This window comes from Otolemur garnettii, unplaced genomic scaffold (assembly GCF_000181295.1).
Source record: "Otolemur garnettii isolate 467f Iridium unplaced genomic scaffold, OtoGar3 scaffold00053, whole genome shotgun sequence".
Lineage (NCBI taxonomy): Eukaryota > Metazoa > Chordata > Mammalia > Primates > Galagidae > Otolemur > Otolemur garnettii.
In genome coordinates this window covers 11,278,374-11,302,204 of record NW_003852448.1, presented here as the reverse complement: position 1 = coordinate 11,302,204, position 23,831 = coordinate 11,278,374, and the positions used below count along the sequence as shown (strand labels likewise).

The following is a 23,831-nucleotide window of genomic DNA, read 5'->3' as shown; positions in this document are numbered from 1 at the left end:
AAATAGAAGAGAAACAGTTGTATGGCTGATAATATAACCTGTTCTTTCTTGGGTTTTGCCTTAAATAAGGCTTTCATTATTCTTATGTTTTAACATTATTTCATGTAAGCATTAATTAACTCAAATTTCAGGAATAACTACCCCACCTGTTTTTCTTCTTCTTCCTCCTTCTCTTTTCCTTCTTCTTTTCTGATGGAGTCTCAGTTTGTTACCCCAGGCTAGAGTGCCGAGGAGTCAGCCTAGCTCACAGCAACCTCAAATCCTTGGCTTCAAAGATATCCTCTGGTTTCAGCCCCCCAAGTAGCAGGGAGTATAGGAACATGCCATGATCCCCAGCTAATTTTTCTATTTTTGAGTAGAGAAGGGGTCTCACTCTTGCTCAGGCTGTTCTCCAAATCCTGAACTCAAGGGATTCTCTCACCTTGGCTTCCCAGGGTGCTGGGATTACCGACATGAGCCACGTGCCTGGGCCTATTTTTTTTTTTTTTTTTTTCAGTTTTGGCTGGAGCTGGGTTTGAACCCACCACCTCTGGCACATAGGTCTGGAGCCCTACTCCTTTGAGCCACAGGTGCCACCCCCCTGGCCCCATTTTTTTCTTCTTTAACTCCTGACAGATGTGAGCTAATGGATATGTTTTTCTTCTCAGTCTCCCCCAATCCACAAGTGTCTACATTTCATTGAAGCCTGATTGTTCAACTTCACGTAAGTCCTTCCTTGCCACTGATATTCCCCACTGTAAATAGAATCTGACCTTATTATCAAACTCTTTTTAGCAAGTCTGAAGACCTCTACTATTTTTTCTTTATAAATGATACAGTTCTCTATTGTATGCTTACACTTTTTTTTATATGTCACATTTCATCAACCTTATTCTTTTTGACCGTCAATCGCACATCCTAAAACCCTTCACATAATATGCTCAGTTCTTCCTCTCAGTTCTGTTCAGAAGGCCCTTTTCAATTCAAGGAGGCAAGTCTTTCCTTTTTAATTTTGAAAAAAAGTTTATTATTTCTTTTAATATTTACATTCTTTGGTTCGTTTTGTGTGTAAATTCTCTTAGCCTTATCTTTGAAACCTGAAGTTTATCCCCCTGTTAGCTCCTAAAAACGTTAATAGCTTTATTGATATATAATTGATAAACATTAATAAATACAAATTTAACTTGTACACCTTGGTATTTTTAATATACCTGTGTTTACACCCATGAAAGCATCACCACAATTGAAATAATGAACATATCCATGAAACTTCCACTCCTGGAAGTTTTCCCTGTGTGCTTTGTAACCCTTTTCCCACCCTTCTTGGCCCCCAACCTCAGGCAGATCCTTACTGATCTGCTCTTGGCCCCCATCATAGGTAGGTCCTTATTGATCTGCTCTTGGCCCTATCCTCAGGCAGATCCTTATTAATCCTCTCCTGGCCCCCATCCTAAGGCAGATCCTTAGTGATCTGCTCTTGTTTCTATATATTTACGTTTCCTAGAATTTTATATGTGATTGTACAGAATGCACTTTTTTTTCTGGCCAGTCTCACTCAGTAAAATCATTTTGGGATTCAGTGCTGTCGAGGGTATGTATAAATGCTCATTCATTTTCATTGCTGAGCAGTATTCCCTTGCACGGATATATTAAAATAAAAATTGGTTTATTTACCTATCTGTTAATAGATATTACAAATAAAGCTTCCATGAACACTTGTTACAAGAATATGTCTACTCATGTGCTTTGTCTCCTTTGGGGGAAAGCCGGGGATGGAGCTGTGGGAATCATCTGGTAAGCGGAGCACACCACTAGCCCCGGGATTCGGATGGGCCTTTCCCCACCCCTGGGCATTTGTTGACAGGTGTTAATATGCTGTTGAACACTCATGAGGGCCCCCTACTGGATGTTTAGAGTCATCCCACTGAGCAGCTCTTTCCTTCGCTGTTAACTTAGGCTGCCTGGGTCTCTCCAGCTCTGAGCTGCATCACCTCAACTCAGGGATTCCACCAATTCTACCTGGGTTCTTTCCTATATCTTAGCATGAAAGCTCTCTCAAGATAAGAAGCTGGACTGGGCGCGGTAGCTCACGCCTGTAATCCCAGCACTTGGGAGGCCGAGGTGGGTGGACTGCCTGAGTTTACAGATTGGAGACCAGCCTGAGCCAGAGGGAGATCTCATCATCTTCCAAAAAATAGCCAGGTGCTGTGACGGTGCCTGCAGTCCCAGCTACTTGGGAGGCTGAAGCAAGAGGATTACTTGAACCCAGGAGTTTGAGGTTGCTGTGAGCTAAGAGTCCAAGGCAGTCTACCAAGGGCGACAAAGTGAGACTCTGTCTCCAAAAAAAAAAAAAAAAAAAAAAAAAAGGAATCATAGCCTTCATTGCCTGGTATCTTATGTCTGGAAACTGTTTCAGGTACTGTCTTCCTTTGGTTGGTCCAGGTGGGAGAGTAAATTTAATTCCTGCCAACTCTAACATATTCTTGTATTTCCATGTTGAATTTTGAATGACTCCTTCAATATTATGTTTTAGCTAATTGTTTTTTAAATTATATATAATTGGTGGCTATCTCTCCAATGAGTTTATTTGTCCTATGAGTGACTAAATTTTGCATTTCCTAAGTCACTTTATTATTTTTTTAGTATCTGTCTATTAATGTTTTATAACTATTTCTTCCTGTTCTATCTGATAATTACTGCTATTTTTAGTGGACAGCATTGCCTACTTTATTTTTAGAAGATCAAACCTATTTATTTCTATCAGCCCTCAAATGTGATTACATACGGAGTTAATTTTTATTTAATTTATAACTTTCTTGATGCTGTGCATTTGTTTTCTTGCCTAATATTTGAAATCCTGATTGAATGTCCTTCTCGACAGCCAGCCAGTCTCTCTCTCTCTTCTCTCAACTTCTTCCTTCTACCTGTATCATTTTGTGACTCTTTCTACTTAGGGTCCCATCATTCCTAGTCTAAAATCATAACTGACGTTGCTGGCCCCAAGGCAATCAGGGGTCTAGCTGCCCAGCCACCATGTACCATCACTCAGCTCAGATGTGCCCATTTTTCAACCTCTTTGAGCATGCAGTGTCACACAAGCTATATCTCCAAGTGAGTAAACATTATTTTCAGACTCTTTCCATGAATGAGTTAGCACTGAACCAGTCTTGGTTTGCAGCCATGACCAAAACTTCCCATCCCTGATACACACAGGGTATTTACATTCATCAATATCCCATAGGAGCCAAGTGCCCACCTCTGTCTAGTTGTCCCAAGACACCCTGGACTCTAGCAGTCCTCAGTTTCAACCCTGGGCATTGCTTTGCCTGTTAGTTGCATTTCTTGTGCATGGAGATGCTTATCTTATTTTTGATACCAGCTATGTCTTTTCAATTTCCTTTTTATCTATCTTATCAAAAAAAAAATACTATATATTTGAAGCAGAAGGAGGCTCAAAACCCGAACTCATAATGCAATCTTGCCTGGAGTCTCCTTTTCAATTTATTCTTTCATCTGATACATATTTCTCAGCCAGTTATTAAAGGTAGTTCTATCCTTAATTGAAAATTTTTTTCAATATTTTCTTCTAAATTGGAACCTAAGGTTATAGTCTCTGGTGGTGGTACAACAACCAACTTGAGTGTCATATTTATTCAGAAGCCATTTGTCATCGGAAAAGAAGCTCTATGACCTCTCTCAAACCACCCACTAAGTTCTTCTTCTTTCATACTTAGTGATCTACAAGTTACAAAGCAAAAAATAACCGTGTGATTTGTTCAGGGTTCTAGTTTACCTATTCAGAGTACTAGCTTCACCTATTTCTTCAAGTTCTCTAACTTATCACCCTAGGAATGCAAATGGAATGGACATCTAGAAGACAAGCACTGTGTGTCTTTACAGTATATACACACAAACACATGCTCACACGTGTGTATATGTGAGAGCTTTGTGTATATGTGAGAAAGAGAGAGAGCATGTTTCAGGGAGAACTGGGACTAAAGACCCCATTCTTGGTAAGGGAAAACACCCCCAGAAAAAGGGGAAAACAGAGAAATAAGCTGAACAAGGTGGAATAAAACAGTTTAGCTAGTTTACTTTTAAACCAGCAGCCTAATTACTTATCTGAGCAGTTCCTGCTTATACTAGAAGCCAGCCTGTAAGGGATACAGCTTGCAAACACCCCAGCTGGGTCTGTAAACACTATGAAAAACAATGGCATAGACAAAGCTATGTGCAAGGTCTGGCTGGTAGGGGGGTGGGGGGGAGACAGTAACCAGGCTGTCCCTTGCACAGTCAACAGTTAAAGCAAATACTCATTGTAAGGGTTTGTATTATGGCCAGGACAGAGATCCAGGGAACAGCACAGGCCCTAAAATATGGGCAGGAGGGTTTGTACCCTAATCTCAGAGGAAGACGTCTTTGAATAGGAGATCAGAGGAAAATTCCTCTGTTCACTGATTCTTCAGAGGAGACTGATGCTGTTGTGGTGTCTGCTCCATAGACAATTAAAGAGGATTAACCTCCCTAAGGAATCTGTGTGTGTGACCACAGACAGGAGGCTGACCCCACACAAAGCTCATGTTGCAGATTTCTCAAGGCTGCTCAGACCTTACAATTAATGATGATAGACAGAGTAAGAACTAACACGCTTACTCAGAGAAACTTCTGATGTTTGTTCCCTTCCGCAGCTTACCCCTGGGCTAAATGAAATAATAGCCTTCAATAAAAGCTGAGTGGAACAAATCCTCAGGGCCACTTGCTGGAACCCCACAAGCTAGGGGTGGTCCCCTGTGTTTCCTACCGTTGGAAACTCTGTTCTGCATGTCTCGTCTCTATTTCTCACCGCTTTTAACTTTACTTTTCTTTACTCTGCCCCCAGCGTGGGATCCTGGCACATGTAAAAAAGGGAAAAAGGAGGAGGAGAAAGAAGGAGAAAACAGGAGAGTAAAATACAGTGTACCTACTGTTTAGGGAATAGTGAGAGGTCTGTAGCAAGCATCCATCTTCAAATTACTCCAACGATGTCTTGGTCACTTACTAGATATTTTTGGCTCTGTTATCCCTAGATAAGAGTTATTGTAAGGGTTCTTAAGTATCTTTAGAAACTAAAGAGTTTATGACTATTCAGTGTATCGACTTCCTCTATTTCCTCTTCAGCTTCCACTCAGTGGCTTTGAGCGACTACAACACATTTTGCCTTCCTGTACACCATTTTTCAGAGGTTTTTGTGATGAAAGAGGTATCTTTCTTAATCTTTGGATCAATAGAGGTTACACATTTCACAAGCCAAGTAAACAAAGTAATCAACTTCCCCAAATTGCATTGCTTGATAGATCAAAGAGAGACAGGAAACCTTTCATCGATCGTTTTACCATGTTCCTCATGAAAGCCTGACTTTTGCCCTCCTTTGAGGTTAATCACTGCAGTGTTCTCTGCACGTACACCTCTGCTAAGGAACAAACTTTTCTTATATTTTCCCTGCTTTTAGATTTTTGCTTTTCGTTGACAATAAGTTCTATTGTATTAAAAGTAGTGAAATAAATTGGATTAAGTAACCATATGTTGATTGCTTGTTGAAAAATTATAATGCCAAAAAAGGGGTAACATAAGAAAATTATTCTGGAATAGTCATTAGAAAAACACTTAACAAATAGTTGAAATTTCCAATCAACTGAATCGACTGATTTTATTTCTGCTTCTTCCTTTATTGTATTAAAGCCTTGTTGGCTTAGTTTGCCAAATCACCCTGTTGCTCTGGGTAACAGATGGACAGAACTTTATATACAATTGACTATAACATTTCTTCACGGTTTAGAACAGTAAAAAGACTATATATAAGCTCTTGATGACTGAGTATACATTATCTTAAAAATTAACTTACATCGCCTCCAAACATTTACAGAATTCTAGATACAATATGCACATGGATGATATATGTCCATAGGGAATATTAACTACAACACAGAAAAGGGCAGCATAGAATTTACACACAAAATTAAGAAGCAGGTGCAACTAACTCATTGTCAGTGAGCAGATTCTCAGCAAAGTGGTCGCAAGGAGGTAATGCAAGCGGATTCTCCAGTATAAAAATTCTGATGGGGAATAATATGCAGGAAGTTAATTAGGGAGTGTTTTGTGATGAAAACCTATGGAAGGGAAAGGAACAGAGAAGAAAGTAGAGCGAGATTTTAGGTGTGATGCAACCTCACAGGAGTCTCAATCAGTGCCTCAGGGAGCTCCTGAGACTGTGAAGACACTCTTGATTTCCACAGGTGGGGCAGGGTGCTGGTTCTCCATGGTCCTACAGTGACTAATCATTACATTTGCAGAACTCCCCAAATGGGTGTGATCTTGGGTAAAGTGACTGTTTTTAACTCAGAAAATTTCTGAAGGAAAACGACAGCAGATTACTGTCTGTTTGCTGCTATGTTCCAGTTGGCTGAGTGAATGAGATTTCTTCAACAGCACATCACAGCGTTGAGTACAGGAGATTATATTTGCAGTGGGTATAGTATACAGAAACATGGACAAAAAATAAAAGTTTACCAGGCCCACTTGAGAGCGAAGGCATAGTATGGAGGGTATATTTCTAGAATTTGTTTTGAAGGAAGGTGTGAGCAGCTTCTTTCTGGAGGCAATGAGGATAAATAGAAAGATATTGAGCAAGGATTAAATATAATACAATTTGCATTTTAGAAAGATTATGCTTGTTAAAGTGTGTACTAATGCTATGAGGCTGGAGATGAACTGGTTATTATGTAGTTCGTATGTATGTAGCACACACATACAGTATATGTTGAAAACTTTTCTAAATCTTTCTTAAAATATAATTTAGATGCAGTGAAATGGATAGATATAAAATTTGTATTTTTTAACAGTTGATCTGTACTGATAAACTACAATTCTCTATCTTGCTACCAGTTTTTAGTAATAATGCTTTATCGTAACACGGGCACACACTTGTTTGAGTATATCTATGGGTGCTTCATGCTACAGAATTTGGTAGTTATAACAGAGATAGGATGGTCTGCAAAGTCTCAAATATTTAGTAGTTAGCCTTTTACAAAAGTTTTCTACCCTTCAATCTATGGTTTTCTACTTTCAAATAATATCACTTCATGTGTAATATACTTTGATTTATTAAGAATAATTTTGTTGAATTTTAAGTTGATAGCTTTTTTTCCTTTTTATTGTGTTAGGTATGTTCCATTCCATTGTCTTTTGGCTTGCATTATGTCTGTTGAAAAGTTACTACCATGTGGCTATTAAGAATTTCTGCTTATCAGGGCGGTGCCTGTGACTCAAAAGGGTAGGGCACCGGCCCCATATGCCAGAGGTGGTGGGTTCAAACCAGCCCCAACCAAAAAAAAAAAAAAAAATAGTAAAAAAGAATTTCTGGTTATCATTGTTGGGACCGAGAGAAAGTTTCCACTTTAGCCTCTGAAAATTTGCTAAAAATTGCCAACAAGAGACATATTAATAGGAGAAAAGTCATACAAATTTATTCCACATATCTATGGGAGCCTTCAGAATGAAGACCCAAGGATACAAGAGAAATTATCTGCTTAGGTTCAACAAAATATGAATTGCCAAAATATGATTGGACAAAAAGGGTGTGATCTAAGGAGTGGAGAAACCCAGCAAGCCTTGTTTGTCTAGGTTCTTCTCGGCATCTCTGAGCATGCATTCCTTTCTTCTGGGTCTGGGACAAGACTTTCCCTGGAATGGAGGTCTCATGACCCACAATAAACAAGCTATGTCAGATAATGTTTTATACACAGGTTTTACATAGAAAACCGGAGGAAATTTTAGAGTAATATTTTTAGATTTTTATGGATGGTTTTGGTGAGTGAGCGTTCTCATTTCTGTGAATTGCCTTAGAGAAGAAACATCATAGATTCCATGGCTCTTCTCAAGGGAGAATGGGGCTGAGAGGCAAGGGAACAGAGAAAGGTCCAAGGAAAACTTTTGCTTCTGAGGTCTTCATTTGGAATATTGTTTTCTGAGTTTCAACAGCACCATTTTTTCAGCAAATGATTGTAATGTGCCTTGTTATATTTTTCTGTTTGTCTATCCTGGTTGGAAATCAATGAATTTCTCAAATATATGGGTTTATATTTTTCAACCACAATTTCTACATATGCAGCTTTTTTCTTCCCCAATCTCTACCTTCTCTGTATGTAGACCTCCATTCACATGATTGCTAGGGCAGTTATTAGAATCCTACAGCTTACTGTAGTGCTGTTCATTTTTTAAGCCTTGTGTTTCTCTCTGAGATTCAATTTGGATGGTTTATCGCCCTACATCTTAGTACACTGATGTTTTCTTCTGGGTCTAATCTGCTCTTAAGCCTCTCCACTCATTTTTTCCCCCCAGATGTTCTTAGAATTCTAACAACCAAAATTCTAAGTTCTAAAATTGCTATTTTGTTTTCTTTTGTCATTTTCCATCAAGATTTTAGATTTGTTTATCCAATTTTTATGTTTTCTTTTAAATGAAAGAACTAATTAATAAGTGCTTTCTAAAATTCTGGTCTTCATTATCTCTTTATTTTTAGGCTATTTCCTTTCAGTGATTTTTATATCTGGCTGAGAGTCTATTCTCTTCTCAAAAGAATGTATATTTTTAATTTTATACTGGAAATTATGGATGTATTGTTCAGTTCTACACTTTCATTGCCTTTCCTAATGGAGTATTCAGTTTTGTTCAAGAAAGGAATTAATTTATTTGTGGGCCAGAGTAGTATTTTTGAGTAACCTTTGGTGAGGTATGTACAGAGTAGCCCTATTTTAGGACTAAATTGTCCTCCTTCTAATGCATGGTCTTTCTTGGGATGTGCACTGAATGCCTGGGGTTGTTCAAGAAGATATCTTAAACTTGTCTAGTCTGAACTAAAGTATCTTTCAGCACTGTGCAATCTCTAGTTGTTTTTTATTTCAGAACTCCTTTAATTGATGTTGTGAAGTCTTAATCTACAAATATACCTTGTTGATCCAAGTCTAGCTCCTAGAGACTCATTGGTAATCCCCATGTGGATTTCCAGAGTTCTTTCTCTACACCATTACCTTCTCTCTGGGACTATGTCCTACAAATTCCAGTTTTCTCAGTAGCTTTGAATTCTGATCTGTCTCCATCTCAGTGATTATACTATGCTGTGTTTGGAATCTTCTTCCATGTGCCATGGTCTTGAAAGTAAAACAGCAGATGGCCAGGAATTTGGCAGTGTTCAACTTATTTGTTTATCTTTGTTTCAAATCAAGGTTCTGTAATGCCTATTGTCCAGTCCCTAAAACAGTTATTTTATATAATTTTTAGGTTTAAAGTTATTTAAAGAGCTATTCCATTATACCTTTAAGCAAAAATAAGCCAGGTAAATATAGTCAAATATTTCTGTGGTGATTAAAAAGTGACTTTTACTCTCACAGTCCTCAGAGAATAAATTATTCCATTAGCTTTTATATTCCTTGTCTAAAAGTGGTGCCCATATTTTGATGTACTGTACATTGGATTATTTATTGAATTTTTTATATCATTCACTCCCTGTAGTAGCTGAACTCACTCCCCCCAAAATCATAGTGCTTCTTAGCACCAAGAATTATGTCATATTTTCTGTAACTCACTTTGGGTGCAACTGTTGTGATTCTAAATATCACTACAAATTGAGTCTCTTTGTTCTCATTGGTGTCTTTCTTCTAACAAATGTTTATAGATTCTTGCTATTTTCAAGAATCTTTTATTTTACCAAAAAGGGTTTAACTTTGTTTAGTAGCTCAAATTATTTTCTTAGGAATATGGTTATTGAGAGACATTACATATTAATATATACTGATAATTGCCAACATATTGCTTAATTTCTTCTATATCTTAAATTTCATGAGTAGACGGATTTAATGTATGATTAAACCTCATCTTAAGAAGTACTAATATTCTTCAACCTCTGCACTTTTGATGGCAAACTACATTTTGGAGTTATGTATAATTAGTTTTGGTTTCATTTATAATTTACTAAAAGAAAATAGCTTATATGAAGAAAAATAAATTAGATAGTTGCATATTTTTTCCTTGTGATTTTAGCTGAAGAGTTCATGGTAAATTGATCAACTTTCAGCCAATTAGACCTTGACATGTACTAATAAGATCTAATTGAGAAATTATGAAGACATTTGCTCAGGAGAAAATGAGCACATAATTACACCATAAAGAGGTTAAAGAATCAATGTTACCCAGCTGGAAGAATATTAGTTGAAGTCCCAGTGGCATCTACAAAGGACATTTCATAAGATATCTGTGAAATATAGCACTGCCAAAGCCAATTAAGAGATGTAGAATCATCCATTGTCAATTGTAAAAGTTCAGATTTAAATATCCATTTATCCCTCTTGCCTCTGCTTTCTTCAGGAGCTGGGGGATGGTCTCCATCAGACAGTGACCATTATCAATGGCTTCAGGTTGACTTTGGTAATCGGAAGCAGATCAGTGCCATTGCAACTCAAGGGAGATACAGCAGCTCAGATTGGGTGACCCAATACCGGATGCTCTACAGTGACACTGGGAGAAATTGGAAACCCTATCACCAAGATGGGAATATCTGGGTAAGTGAAAACATGTTAAGACATAGAATTGGCTTGCAGATATTTGACAATAGCGAAGATTGACTGAGCTGTATATAATTGTTGATATCTATCTGTTGAAAAACAGCCAATGATTAGGACAATGGTTTTAATCTAGGCTGTGTATTTGACTCACCTGAGAAAGTTTCAAAGCATATGGATGCAAGGCACACCCAGACCAATAACATCAAAATCAGATGCATAGAAATTATAATGAATGATATGATAATTCTTCTGAAGGCAGAGAATTTAAATTGGAATAAAACATTAACATTATGTGGAAAATAATTTAGAGAAGAAGAACTGATCTATGATAAGAAAAGAAATGTTCATATTATAATGGTATTTTAATCCCTTATATCAGGTCTATATTCACTTTATTCTTTCATTATGAGAGAAGAACATAAAGGTTAACTTTTTTTCTCTTAAAGTATAATAATTAAATTGAAAAGTGTATATATTCAATCAAATGTTCACCACATGGCAATTTGAATAAATTATATGATACTGAAATTCAAGGGTTTTATTTTAGTTTAATAATTTTAAAAGGCAGCCATAACTGAAATCAAGTAAAATTATCAATATTAAACAAGGAGATTAAGAGGAAAAAGAAAATGAGGATGAAGGAAAAGAGGAATTGAAGAGGGGGAGAAGGGAGGAAGAACAAGAAATGATTTATTTTTTACATTGTGTCCTTAATAGTATTGAGTAGAGTTTTGATATTTTCAACCTGATTAGAGATAACTCTGGGAAAATTTATATTTTAAAAGTCCCTAAGTAATTTTTTAAGTAGACAGGATTTAAATTTTTTAGCTAGAGTGGATATTCCTCTCCACTGTAGTAGTTAGTGATAGTAACTATCAGTTGAAACAAAGATAAAATGTTCTGTGAGCAAATCATGTGTCTTCCAGAGTAGTTCTTTAGAAATCACTCCCTTCAAGTCATAGTTATATAGCAAGAATATTTCCATATTAGAATGTATGTTTGTAGAGTGAAAAGTTGCCTCTTAATGGAAAGTCTTCCTTTTGCCATTAAGATAATTCAAAGCCTCACCCATAACTTATAGAAACGTGATTCTTAAGCCTGGACACACATTGGAATCACCTAAAGAGGTTTAAAATATATAAATGCCCATGTCTAAGCTTTGGATTTAGCTGAGGGGCAACCTGGATTTTGAGATTTTAAAGCTCTTCAGGTGATTTTAATGTATAGCGAAAAGTAAGAGGCATATTTTATATTTAATGTATAGCGAAAAGTGAGAGGTCTTCAGTATACAGATAGGATGGGGATAGATGAGGTTTATTGAGAAAAATAATAGTAAATAGAAAATTATAAAGGGGCTTTCTTAAAATATTAGCAGAGAGAGAGAGACAGACCAAGTACCAACTGAGATTAAACAATTAAGGTTTAGATCACACTCTTCTAACAAGATACTCATTATTGTCTCTGCTGTTTCTAACCTAAGATCAAATTAGCATGTTGATAAAATTATTTGAGAGACTACAAGTCAAAACAAACTATTGTTCACATTCTGTCTTTGCAAGTCTTTATCTCAAAATTAAGAGCGTGTTCAAAAGTCCTCCTATCATGATATACTAAGACAGTAATAATGATGGCTGCTGAAAAGCGCTTGAGCTTATTTATCAGATGCTTAACAGTTGCAGGTAATCTAAGAATGACTCAATGCAGAAACTTAAGTTGGAAGGGCAAAAGAGGGTAAACTTATTTATGGTGACTTGAACTTCTGGTGTTATGTGGAATATAATGGTTGAATCAGGGAGATCAGGCTGTCAGGTAGTGAAATCCAAGGTGCTACAAATCTGAAGATAAGCTGGGTCTACTACACACAAGGCCTTCGACGTTCTCTTATGGTGATAAATGGCTAATTTCCATCGTCTTCTACATGCTGTTCCTTTTGTGTATTCCTTTCAAAACTCATGTTTCTTTTTAAAAATGTGATGGCTGATGAGTGATTATTTCTAGAAGAAACTGCACTGTGGTAATTATAACATTTCAAAAATCAAAACAAGTTGGAAACACAATCTAAATATTGCAAAATATATTTAAGAGCCAATAAGCCTGAAAAATAATGATTGAATTATTTTAATTATCCATGGAAGAAATATTTTAAGCCTTCCTAATGTAAGAAGTAGTCCTTTATTTTAATGTATTCTAAAAGAGATAAAGTTCATTGACTTATAAAAATTCCTGAGTACTTTTGAGCTTATATCTTAACATGCATTAAGTGATTAAAATTTAGCATTTACATCAACAAAAAGTACTTTGGGGGCTTAAGTTTATTAAAAATGGAAATTAAATATTAGATTTTTAATCCACCACTACTTAACATTATGTATGTTGGACTTAAAAGACAGTTCTGATACAGATAATACTGGATAGCTTTTAGATGGACAACTTCTCATAACATATAAAGTTTCATATACTTTTGATATCTATCCATTTCTATATTGATCAGTTACCTGAGAAGTGTGTATGTTAATGTTAATTTAATCACCTGAACATATTTTTTAATGTCATTTTTTTTCTATAGCAGTTGGGGAAGAAAAAACAACTGGACTAATGTCATTATAACATTCCATAAATGTCTACAGTTATTTTATGACTATTGAATAAGACATAAAATAAACAAAGAGAAATTCATATAAGTGAGCATTTATAGTAGTTTCAGAAAATTCTAAAATCACGAATGTTAATTATGGAAAAAAATGGGTCTTGAAAAGATTTCTAAAGAATGATTTGTCTGAGTATTTAATATTCAAGGATGTGATTTGCTACATGTGTTTAGTCAAATATTCCATTCCTTTTGGTAATACTGAACATAATAGAATCCTTTATACTTTATCCACAATGCCATTTTCTTCTATTTGGAACTTCTTTTCCAATGCAAAAGAAAAATATGTGCATTGGTAAAATTGCCAAGAAAAACTCCCCATTGCATTTACATATTCTACAAATTCTAATTTGCATCCTTCTCTGAAGGTGTTTTCAGGTTCCCTAAGTATAATCTAGTAGAGAGATAGGAAGTATTCTGAATAAGCATTTCTTATTGAAAGGCCATTAAGCTTTACATTAAATAAAATTCCAGCAGATTTTTCCTAAGTGGGTGCATTCAGTTTTGCTTGGGAAATTCAATTACTGGATGTTGAATGCGGATATTCAGAACCAAAGTAGGGAATTGAAGTTTTAATAGTGAGAGTCTTCTTTACACACATTATTATTTTGTGGGATAGAAGCAGACTACAGATTTATCAGTAATGTGAACATCGTTTTTTTTTTTTCTTTTTTAAATTTTTTAATGATCAAAAATGCTCATGTTTTTCAGTTAAGTGTTTGGAAAATGGAAAGGGATCAAACTTTTAGTTTTGATCCCTTTTGCAAATGGTAAGCAAAGATCAAGCTAGGGTTCCATCCTCCTGCTTCTATTAGATGGTGAATGCTGTAGGACAGACTTGTTTTCATATGTCTAAATTACATATGAAAGTTTGGTACTTACCAAGAATAGAGGATAAGTTCATATTCTCTAAGCAATAATAAATAGGATATTTATTTGCGAGACCTGTTAAAAACCTAGATCTTTTTGCTGCTTAAATGCTTTCCCCACATACATATACACATACGTAAAACTTTGTTTCAGTAAATTTAAAACATTTGAAAAATCTAGAAATCTAGAAACTAAATATAGTAGTTAGCAGATTCATTTATTAAATCTTTTGATTTCTGAATATCAAGTCAATAGCAAGGACATGTGTTCTCTACTCTCTTTTTAAACTATTATCCCATGAACAGACATTTATAAAATATAAATTATCAAAACATCCCTTTAGATTAGTGCCTACTTTAGTTGTTGGGCAAGTGAAAGCCAAACTGTGGAGTCAAAAGGAATTAAAGTATCTCAGTACTTGTTTTTTTAAAAATAAACTTGGGGATATGACTTTATTTCTCTGTGCCTTAAATTCCTATTCTGAGAAATGGAAATTGTATGTATTGAGATATTTAAGTGAGATTATGTAAGTAAAGAAATTTGCATGCCATAAAGATGTAGAAACCTGTGTTTTTGTCAGTCTTGGAAATATTCTGCAAATCTGGTGGACTGAGTCTTTCCAGTTAGAAGCGGGCGTAATGATAATTATCAGAATTTTTTAATTTCCCACTATCTTTTCCAGATCCAATTTCCCTCTTTTGACTCTCATACGCGATTGAAGTGTCTGACAATATCCTAGGGGAAGGAAATGTGACCTAAAGAAGGAGGTAGAATGTGGGCAAATCTCTGTCATGCTGTCAATTAACACGTGGCAAGCATTTATAAATACCCTGGGAGAGAGTGCAGTGCGGCCGGGCCAGCGAGCCGTGACTGGAAGACCCAGCTCTATGCCAGCTGCCATTGTGATGCTTGTAACAAATTATTTGTTACCATATTGATGGCCTTGTGTCCAATGAGCCATTTAAGGGGACACTGCTTAGAAATGAATGAATTATTATATCCTATCTTTTCAAACATTTGTTATAGTGGTTGCACCCATTTTCCAAATCACTTAAAAATATGATCCCGTTATAACTGTAAAACGTAAATGCCTCTGTTTTACTGTTCAATCCTGTACTTTGATTCTTCCAAATAATCAGTTTCTTTCTGCATGTGAAACTAAGGAAGACAATCCCCCTGTCACTTGATCTTTATATCTTCTATCAGATAATAATTTCTGTATCACTAATGAAATTCTTTTCTCCGATACTTATGAGACTATCTGTTTATTTCTATACACGTGTGCATTGTTGCTGCAATCGGTTATTTGGGTAAAGGATCAGACAGGCATATTTAAAATAATTTTGTAGATAGCTTATTGTGAAATAAAACACCTCCGAATAATCTGTATCAAACACTTTCTAAAATGATCTCTGATATATAATGGGGTAAAAATCTTCAGGACATGCATAAAAGAAAACAATTTCCAGGGTGATTTTAGAATAAGCTTCTTATTTCTGTGAAATAGATTTTTCTGTTTATACCCCTCTTAGGCTGGATGATATTTTTAAAGTCTCATGAATTTTAATAAGTTGAGTGGATATTCCAGATCCTTTTGCATATAATGTAATGCCTTTACTGGTGAATTTTGATCACCTTTTAAAATACACATTTGTATTGCGAGATTGTCATTTTAACAGGTCAGGAGGCTACTTCTTTGTGTCAATTTGTGAGTAAAAATTCTACATTTATAGAATCATTTCAATAATATGCTTATGTGATAATTTTCTTTTAAAAATTTGGAAGGTAAAAATATATTATTAGAAGAAAACATCTTTTAAGATTCCTTACAGGCAGTAAAATGACAGTGTATAATTCTTCACAGTCTAGTGTGGTTTTCATTTATGAAAGTACACATAGGGGATCTATGTAATTATTCTTCTAACTTTAAATATGTACCTAAAAGAAGGGCCATCATGGTTTGCACTAATATCCTCAGGTGTTTTACTTTGGACTCTAAGGAGATGCCTGTACTTTTTCTTATCAGATCAAGGCTGAATCTAGGTTGCATGAGGCTGCAAATTTATATAATGTGCTGGTAGATGGACAAATAATTTGAATAAGAATTCAACTCCCTCATTTAAGATATATGTTTCCACTCTGCTCAGGTGGTAACTCAGAGGCACCAGCATTCCTGTTAGGGGAAGTATAGAGCACAGGGAATCACGCCTCTCCTGTGGGCATAGGCTTTGGGAGGCAGTGGAATGAGGAACTCAGTGTTGTATTCCGAAGTCAGACCAGCTAGGCCAGCCTTCGTAATTCTATTCACACAGATTGGTGTAATTTCAGGCAGAAGCTTTAACCTTTGTATGCCTAAATTTCCTTATCTGTAAAATGGGTCAATAAGAGTAGCTATCTCACTTATCTCTAGAGTACTTCCCTTAAGGGAGGCTGTAAGTATTACATTAATAACCCACATGAAGGTCTTAGAACAATGTCTGGAATGTATTAGTCACTCAGTTATTTCCCACATTGTTATCCCCAGCAGCAGTGACATAATATATGATATTGGGTCTGTCCTTGAAAATTCAAAAGAGCCTTGTTACTTTTGCTTTATAATAGCTTTTCTCTATTAGTGGGTTAGCATGTGGATTGCATTCTATATTTGCTTCTCATCCTGAAATGGCTAAAAATGCAATTTTATTTTGCCCATTCCTATTTTATTTTTTAATTTCATATTAATATGAGCTTACAAATGATTATTGTTTATGTTTGTTAGGTAAAGTTCAAGTCATAGTTGAGCCCTTCACCCAGGGGGTGTGCTGGTTACCCTGACACTGTGCATATTAGGTGAGAGCTTACCAATCCCCTTCCCTCCCACTGGAATTTGATTGTGTTTTTCTCTTGTGTGGGTGTGTAGTTGTTCATCTGTTGGTTTCATGTTGGTATTGAGTATATTGGATACTTGCTTTTCCATTCTTGTGATACTTTACTAAGAAGAATATTCTTCAACTCCATCCAGGCTAATGCAAAAGACATAAAGTCTCCACTTCTTAATGCCAGAATAGTATTCCATGGTGTACACATACCTCAGTTTATTAATCCATTCATGTGTTGATGGGCACTTGGGTTGATTCCATGTCTTGGCACTTATAACTTGAGCCGCAATAAACATTCTAGCGCAAATTTGCTTATGGCAAAATAATTTTTTTTCTTCTCTATAGAAGAAAAAAATCACCTAGTACTGGGATTGTGGGATCAAATGGAAGGTTTACTTTTAGCTCTTTGAGGATTCTCCATATTATAGAGGTTGTATTAGTTTGCAATCCCACCCTTTTTAAGAATAGTAGGTAATGCACAGAATAGACATTTTAGCAATGTTGATTCTTCCCAGACATGAGAAGTGTATATTCTTCCATCGGTTAACAATCTCCCCTATCAAAAAAAAAAAAAAATCTCCCCTATCCCTTTTCTCAGTTTTGTAGTGGTCTCTGTAGTGATCCTTCATATCTTTTAAGAATATTCCAAGGTATTTTGTTTTCTTTGGTGCTACTGTGAAGGGCATTCTCGGCTTAATTGTTGCTGGTGTATACAAAGGCTACTGTTTTGTGAATGTTGATTTTATATCCTGAAAAGTTACTATATTTCTTGATCATTTTCGAGAGTCTCATGTTTGAGCCCTTGGGGATTTCAAAGTATAAAATCATATTATCACCAAAGAGCTATAGTTTAATCTCTTATTTCCTCGTTTGGATACCTCCACTATTCTTCTCTGGGGTGAGGACACCCCACACTATATTGAAAAGGAGTAGGAAAAGAGCACATCTTTATCTGGTTCCAGTTCTAAGGGGAAATGTTTTCAGTTTTATTAACTTTAGGAATCAAGGAAAATAAATAACCCATTTTTGTCCACAGTATTTCTCAATACCTTGTTAGGCTGATAGAAAAGGGCAGAATAAGCATACTCTAAAACAGGTGTGTAAGTATCAGCTCAATCTAACTATTCTTGTTAGACATGAAGAACATAAAGACCTGCGGGGAGAATGAGAGTCCACTGTGAACGCAGCTACGCTTGGTACTGTCTGTAGACGAGAGGCTTGTCAGCGGGCAGAGTGTCAGAGCCCCACCCCAGACTTGCTGGATTAAAATGCAGCATTTAACAGTATTCACAGGCAATTCATCTGTGTCTTAAAAATAGTGTCTGTTGCTTTTGATGTTTGAAAAACTCTCAGAGAAATTACCATCAGATCATGTGTCTCTAAACCAGAAGGGAGAATTAGAAGAATAAGAATTTACAGTACAAATTACAGAAAGATTTTTCAGGAATAGAGAGTGAGCTTTGGCAGATAGGCTCTCACTGAGGGCGAGAGATAAACATTATTACTGTCTTCTGGGGGGGGTATCTAATGGTAATGATATTGTATAAGTACATATTATTTGACGAAGACACTCACCCGGGTTCTGTGAGTAGAAGCTGCCTCACTCATAGTGGTTGAGGGGCATGGCCAGCAAAGTTTTCCTGAGGAGCTGAGCACCACTGGCTCAGTAGATACAACAGTTTCTCATGCACAGAGGAAGAGGAAGATATTATTTTAAGTAGATGGATTGTTCCCTAAATAGGAATGGAGGGTGGGACTCTACACATGTAAATAACCATGTTTTTCTCTTTCTTATAAGCAAACACACAAATAAAAAGCGTAACTTTAAAAAAAAGTTTCAAAATCATATCCTTTCAACCAGTAATGGTTAAGCTATGGAATCTGACTTTCCAGTTTTAAAGAATGTTGGAGTTTGTGTAGTTTTCCAGGACACATGCTTTCACCTTGGTGCTACTCATCCATCCTGTGGAGTTCACTGCCAAGCACGTCCTAGATGTCTACAAGTTTACAAATGAATGGAAGTATCTCCTTCTAGGGATGAATCATCTGAGGCTGAGAACCATAGTGTTACTTAAATCTGAGCCTCAAATCCAGGTATCCTGACCTCACGGCTCAACATGGAGCTGAGTGCACGTACCTATTTTGACTTAGCAAGAAGTTCCATTACTATCTCACTGACCATGTGTTCATTTGGACTAGATAAGGACAATTTTGAAATGAACACAGTATAATAGAATAAGATGGCTTGGGCTCTGGAACCAGACTTCAAATATCTAAACTTTGCTCTAACTCTTAATAATGGTGTGCATTTTCCCAGGTTAATTAACCTTTATGGGCTGTGGTTGCCTTAGCTGCAAAAAGGATATAATTATATTTACCTTATGGGTTTTTTCATGAAAATTAAATAAATTAATCAAAAAAACTTCCTTAGAATAAAGTCCCCTAAGTGTAATGTCTTCTCATTTCCCTCTTGTTCCACATCCTCATAATTATTTATCAGTATCACTACTAATATTACTATAAATGATGATAGAACACTGCATTAAAAGCAACATAAAGGATGAATTACATAGCACAGTGATTCCCAACTGTCCTAACGCCTCCTAATGCTGTGACCCTTTAATACAGTTCCTCATGTTGTGGTGACCCCTAACCATAAAATTATTTTTTTTGCTGCTTCATAACTGTAATTTTGCTACTGTTTTGAATCTTAATGTAAATATCTGATATGCAGGATGTGTTTTCATTGTTACAAAGGGGTCACGACCCACAGGTTGAGAATCTCTGCCATAGCAGCTAAGGCTATTCTTGAGAATGCTATATTCTAATCATAGACAGTAAAGTCACTCCAGTAAGTTTAAACAAAAGCCCAGGTCCACCTGCACAAATTTCAAGATGCTCAGCCCCTATTCGCGGTGAAGACGCCTTCTCCGTACGCATCACTTAGAAACCCAGTTTCATGAGGTAACTAATTTAGTCAATGTTGACTTTGAGAAAGAACTAATAGAATGTTAAAAAATGTCTTGGCAAATAAATGTGGTTTGCTTAAGCTAACTAGCTTAATTGTAGGCTGCGGTGAAATTACCACTCTGGCAAATGTTAATAGGCTATGTGAACAGTTCACTCACTTAACATCAAAGCCTTTTCAGGAGCATAGAGCAGCAATAAACCACAGGCTTCCACTTCCAGAAAAATCAGATCGTGTTTCCATGTGAAACATGAACGTCAGTGATCCATTTTGATGAGACAGTGAGTGGCTCTGTGTTTGTTGCCATTTAAGTGGCTTATAATCATATGCAGCTTCAGTGGCATCTGTGCAAACGCTCTCCTGTGATTTAGCAGAGAAATTTAGAAAATTCCACCCCTAGCATTTAGAAGTTATAATTGCCAACCAGCATTTATTGGAAGTTCACTAAGTATTGAATATGCTTTATCTCATTTAATTATCAAAAAACGAATATATCATGTATATATGTATATATTTTTATTAACACGCTCTATTCAGGAACTATAGAGAAGACCCAGCTTTCTCTGGAGCAAATGGTGGATTAACAGTGAAACTGGGTCATGAATGTGTTTAACTAATTTATTATAATACTCATTTTACTAATATATATGTATACACACACACAAAAAAAAAACAAAGGAAAATTGTGTAATGTTAAATAGATAGTACATTTTCTATTTATAAAAGTAAGCCCTCCCCCCAAAAAACAAAAACGAAAGCTAAACTAACCAAATAGTGGAGTTGGGATTTGAACCAGCGCTGTGTGACTAACCAGCGTGTTCTTCCCACTGTGGCCTCCCCAGCAAGTCCCCTCATAGGCCACACGAAACCTGGCAACTACCACATGTTAACAGTAATGTGATGCCCACATAAAAGGTAATAATATTTTAAAATAAAACCTACTAATGTTTAGATATAGCTAGATTTTAAATGCAATTATTTTAAAATATCTACTTTTTAAGGAAAAACTTTCATACATAAGATTGTGACACTTGAGATGTGTTCTTTTTTTCATCTTTTAATCTGACAGTGATTCCGAATGTCAAAAATATTTGCTGTAAATATCAAAACCTTACCTGCTTGTATCACACGGGTCTACATAGTAGGGGCTTTTCTACTATAATTTTTGGTGACAAAAGTCCTCCTACAGGATGCTTCATAGTGTAAGGAACCAAATGTAGAAAATACATTTTCTGAGGTGATGATGTTCAACCTTCCCCCTGAGAAATACAGAACCCTCCCCTTTGAAACCTCGGGAGTGAGGGCCTTGGGAAGTCTCCATGTTGGTGTCTGGTAATTTGCTGGTTACATTCTGGTCTCTGCGTAGAGTAGTTCATTATATTACAAGCATTATGTATTCATATTTGGTGCCTCATAATTTCCTATTGTACATCAATAGAACCTCTAGGTGGGAAAGAATGAATAGTTCAGTGATTCTCTCAGCTTTTTAAGTATATGTACATGCACCTTTATATGTATTTTTATATATTAGATATATAAACATACAGGGTGTCCATGAAGTTCACATGCAGTTAAAATTGCACACTAATTTAATCTGCACACAAACTTTATGGACACCCCCCTACGTATATTTATACTTTCTCTTAAACTTCTCTGTGGCTTTTGAATGCAGGTTATCATTTCTCCTAATTTTTAAATATGAAAATTGAGGCTAGTTTCAAACCTATTGATGTTACTGTTATGTTAGTTATGTTGCTGTTGCAATAAAAAAAAACATAAAAACCCTAAGGGGGCTGATATCACAAACTAGGTGCACTAAGCAGCAGGAATGTATTCTCTCTCAGCGCTGCAGGCTGGACGCCCACAAGGCAGGGATGAGCAATGCTGAGTCTGCTGAGGGCTGAGAGGGACCGGTGGGGTCCAGGCCCCTCTCTGGGGCTTGCAGATGGCTGTCTTCTCCCCGGGCTGCTTTCCACTGTATTTCCTCGATCTTTGTGTTTTTCTTTGGATATGGCATTCATCTTATTTAAAAATAATGTATTCTTTTGGGCCCACTCTACCTGTATATTAACTGCTTATAAATGCAATGAAGCGCCTTCCAAATAAGATTGCGTCTAAGGTCCCGGGGTTAGCATATGAACACGTGCACTGTGAGGGCACAGAATTCAGCCCATGACACACAACCGTCAGGAAATTGCAAAGTTATGACATTAAACCTATTTGCTACCACTGGAGTGATAGTGTTGGGTACGGTCAGAAAGAATACATCAATCTTAGGAAAATATGATCCTTGAAAAAAGTGCCTTCTAATAAGACTCAAGCGCTAATCTTCACTGATATGGAAAATGTTCCCGGGTCAAATGTGACAGACTGGTGGAGGACTGCTCAGAGGCAGTGCTCTGCCTTCATCCATTTACGTACAAAACTCCAAAGAAGTATTTTCAGAATTATGCTAGATGGCATGTGAACCAAAGACATTTTAGAAAACCCAACCCGTCCCATGAGAAATGTTTGGACTTGAGAAAAAGAAAGTCCTAGTTTCACACCTCACACAGAACTTTATTCTGCTTTAAGCACTGTTTGACAATCGAAGAATTCCTTTGAATACATTATTTATTAAATATCACTTCTAGAGGACATGTACTTTCAACAATCACACATGTCTTCTGGTAGCAAAGAAAAGAGCTTTCCCACGGCCAAATGGCTTTTCCCAGTTAAATCCTGGTGTGTAATTGCTGATTCCATTTGGGTTCAGCAGGTAGGTGGGTTTCAGGAGCTCCCCTCACAGGAGCCTTCAGAGAGGGGAAGGAACCACCGTCTCTCCGTTTGGGGTGTGAACACTGCATGACCCGGGGCGAAGGCATCGCTCATGTTAGGCACGCCGCCAGCACGCTTGTTCATTCTACACACACAGCAACTGTCTTGCTTGTGTACTTTTCAGCTTTGTTACAGTATACAAATTGGAAAATAGAGCTGTGTGTGACAGCCTAGAGCAACAGAAAAAGACCGAATTTATCATAAAGTTATTCAGGCTGTTTACATTCAGCCTGCCACAAGCAAGTATTTGATAATAGAACTGAACAAATGTGGGAGAAGTTTCCTCTTCCTTTGAAAAGAGATTCTGTGATTGTGACATAAGCAGCTTATGCAGTGGGTTTTCACACAGCACATTAAATTAAAAGGTCAGAGGGTGTTAAATACCGGACAGTTTTATTCTTGGAATATTGATAGATAGGAGTATTGTCCTTTGGCTTTAAAATAAGCAGCAATAGTAATGCTAATGATGTTGGCTTTATATTTTTAAATCAAAGACAAAAAATCATCAGGTGCATTTTATATTTGGAGTTGGGGCAGGTTATACACATAGCAAAATACACACATACACATGCATAAATACATATGTACACACAGCACATACTAAAAAATAACTACTAGTTATCTCCAAATTATATCAAATTTATGGAGATTTGATAGAATCAGACCTATTGCTCAGCCAATTTCGTTGAAGTGAGGAAATATTTGGCATTTTTACTATGGTCAATATGGCTGATAATGACTAGCACTAGTACTTACCTGGTAAGCACTTTCTCTGTTAAATACTGTGACAAGATCCTAAAAGGTGAAAGACAAGGTGTTGTCTTCAACTTATATGTTTCCATAGTCTGTGCTTTCTTGATTATGTCACATTTAAGAAGATATCATATTATTTGGTTATATATACATTTTCTGAGGGGTTCTTTTTGTCCCGTTAAATGTTGAAGTCTCATAAGCTAGAACAGTGCCCTGCCATTGAATGTGATTGGTAAATACTTAACAGATGACTGAATTGTAGAATTTAGTGAATATTTAGCAGTTATAATTAGGTGCACAATTCATAAACAGTGTTTATTTGCTTAATTTATCCATACAGAGTA

General features: G+C 36.4%; 1 protein-coding gene across 2 annotated transcripts in view; it reads left to right on the top strand.

Moving 5' to 3' along the window:
- Window positions 1-23,831, top strand: part of CNTNAP2 (contactin associated protein like 2) — a 1,940,687-nt gene that overhangs the window by 613,971 nt on the left and 1,302,885 nt on the right. For both annotated transcript variants that reach the window (XM_012806491.1, XM_012806492.1), the window contains one exon: window positions 10,378-10,571. In XM_012806491.1, the coding sequence (XP_012661945.1) occupies window positions 10,378-10,571 (194 nt within the window). The remainder of the gene's footprint in view (window positions 1-10,377; window positions 10,572-23,831) is intronic.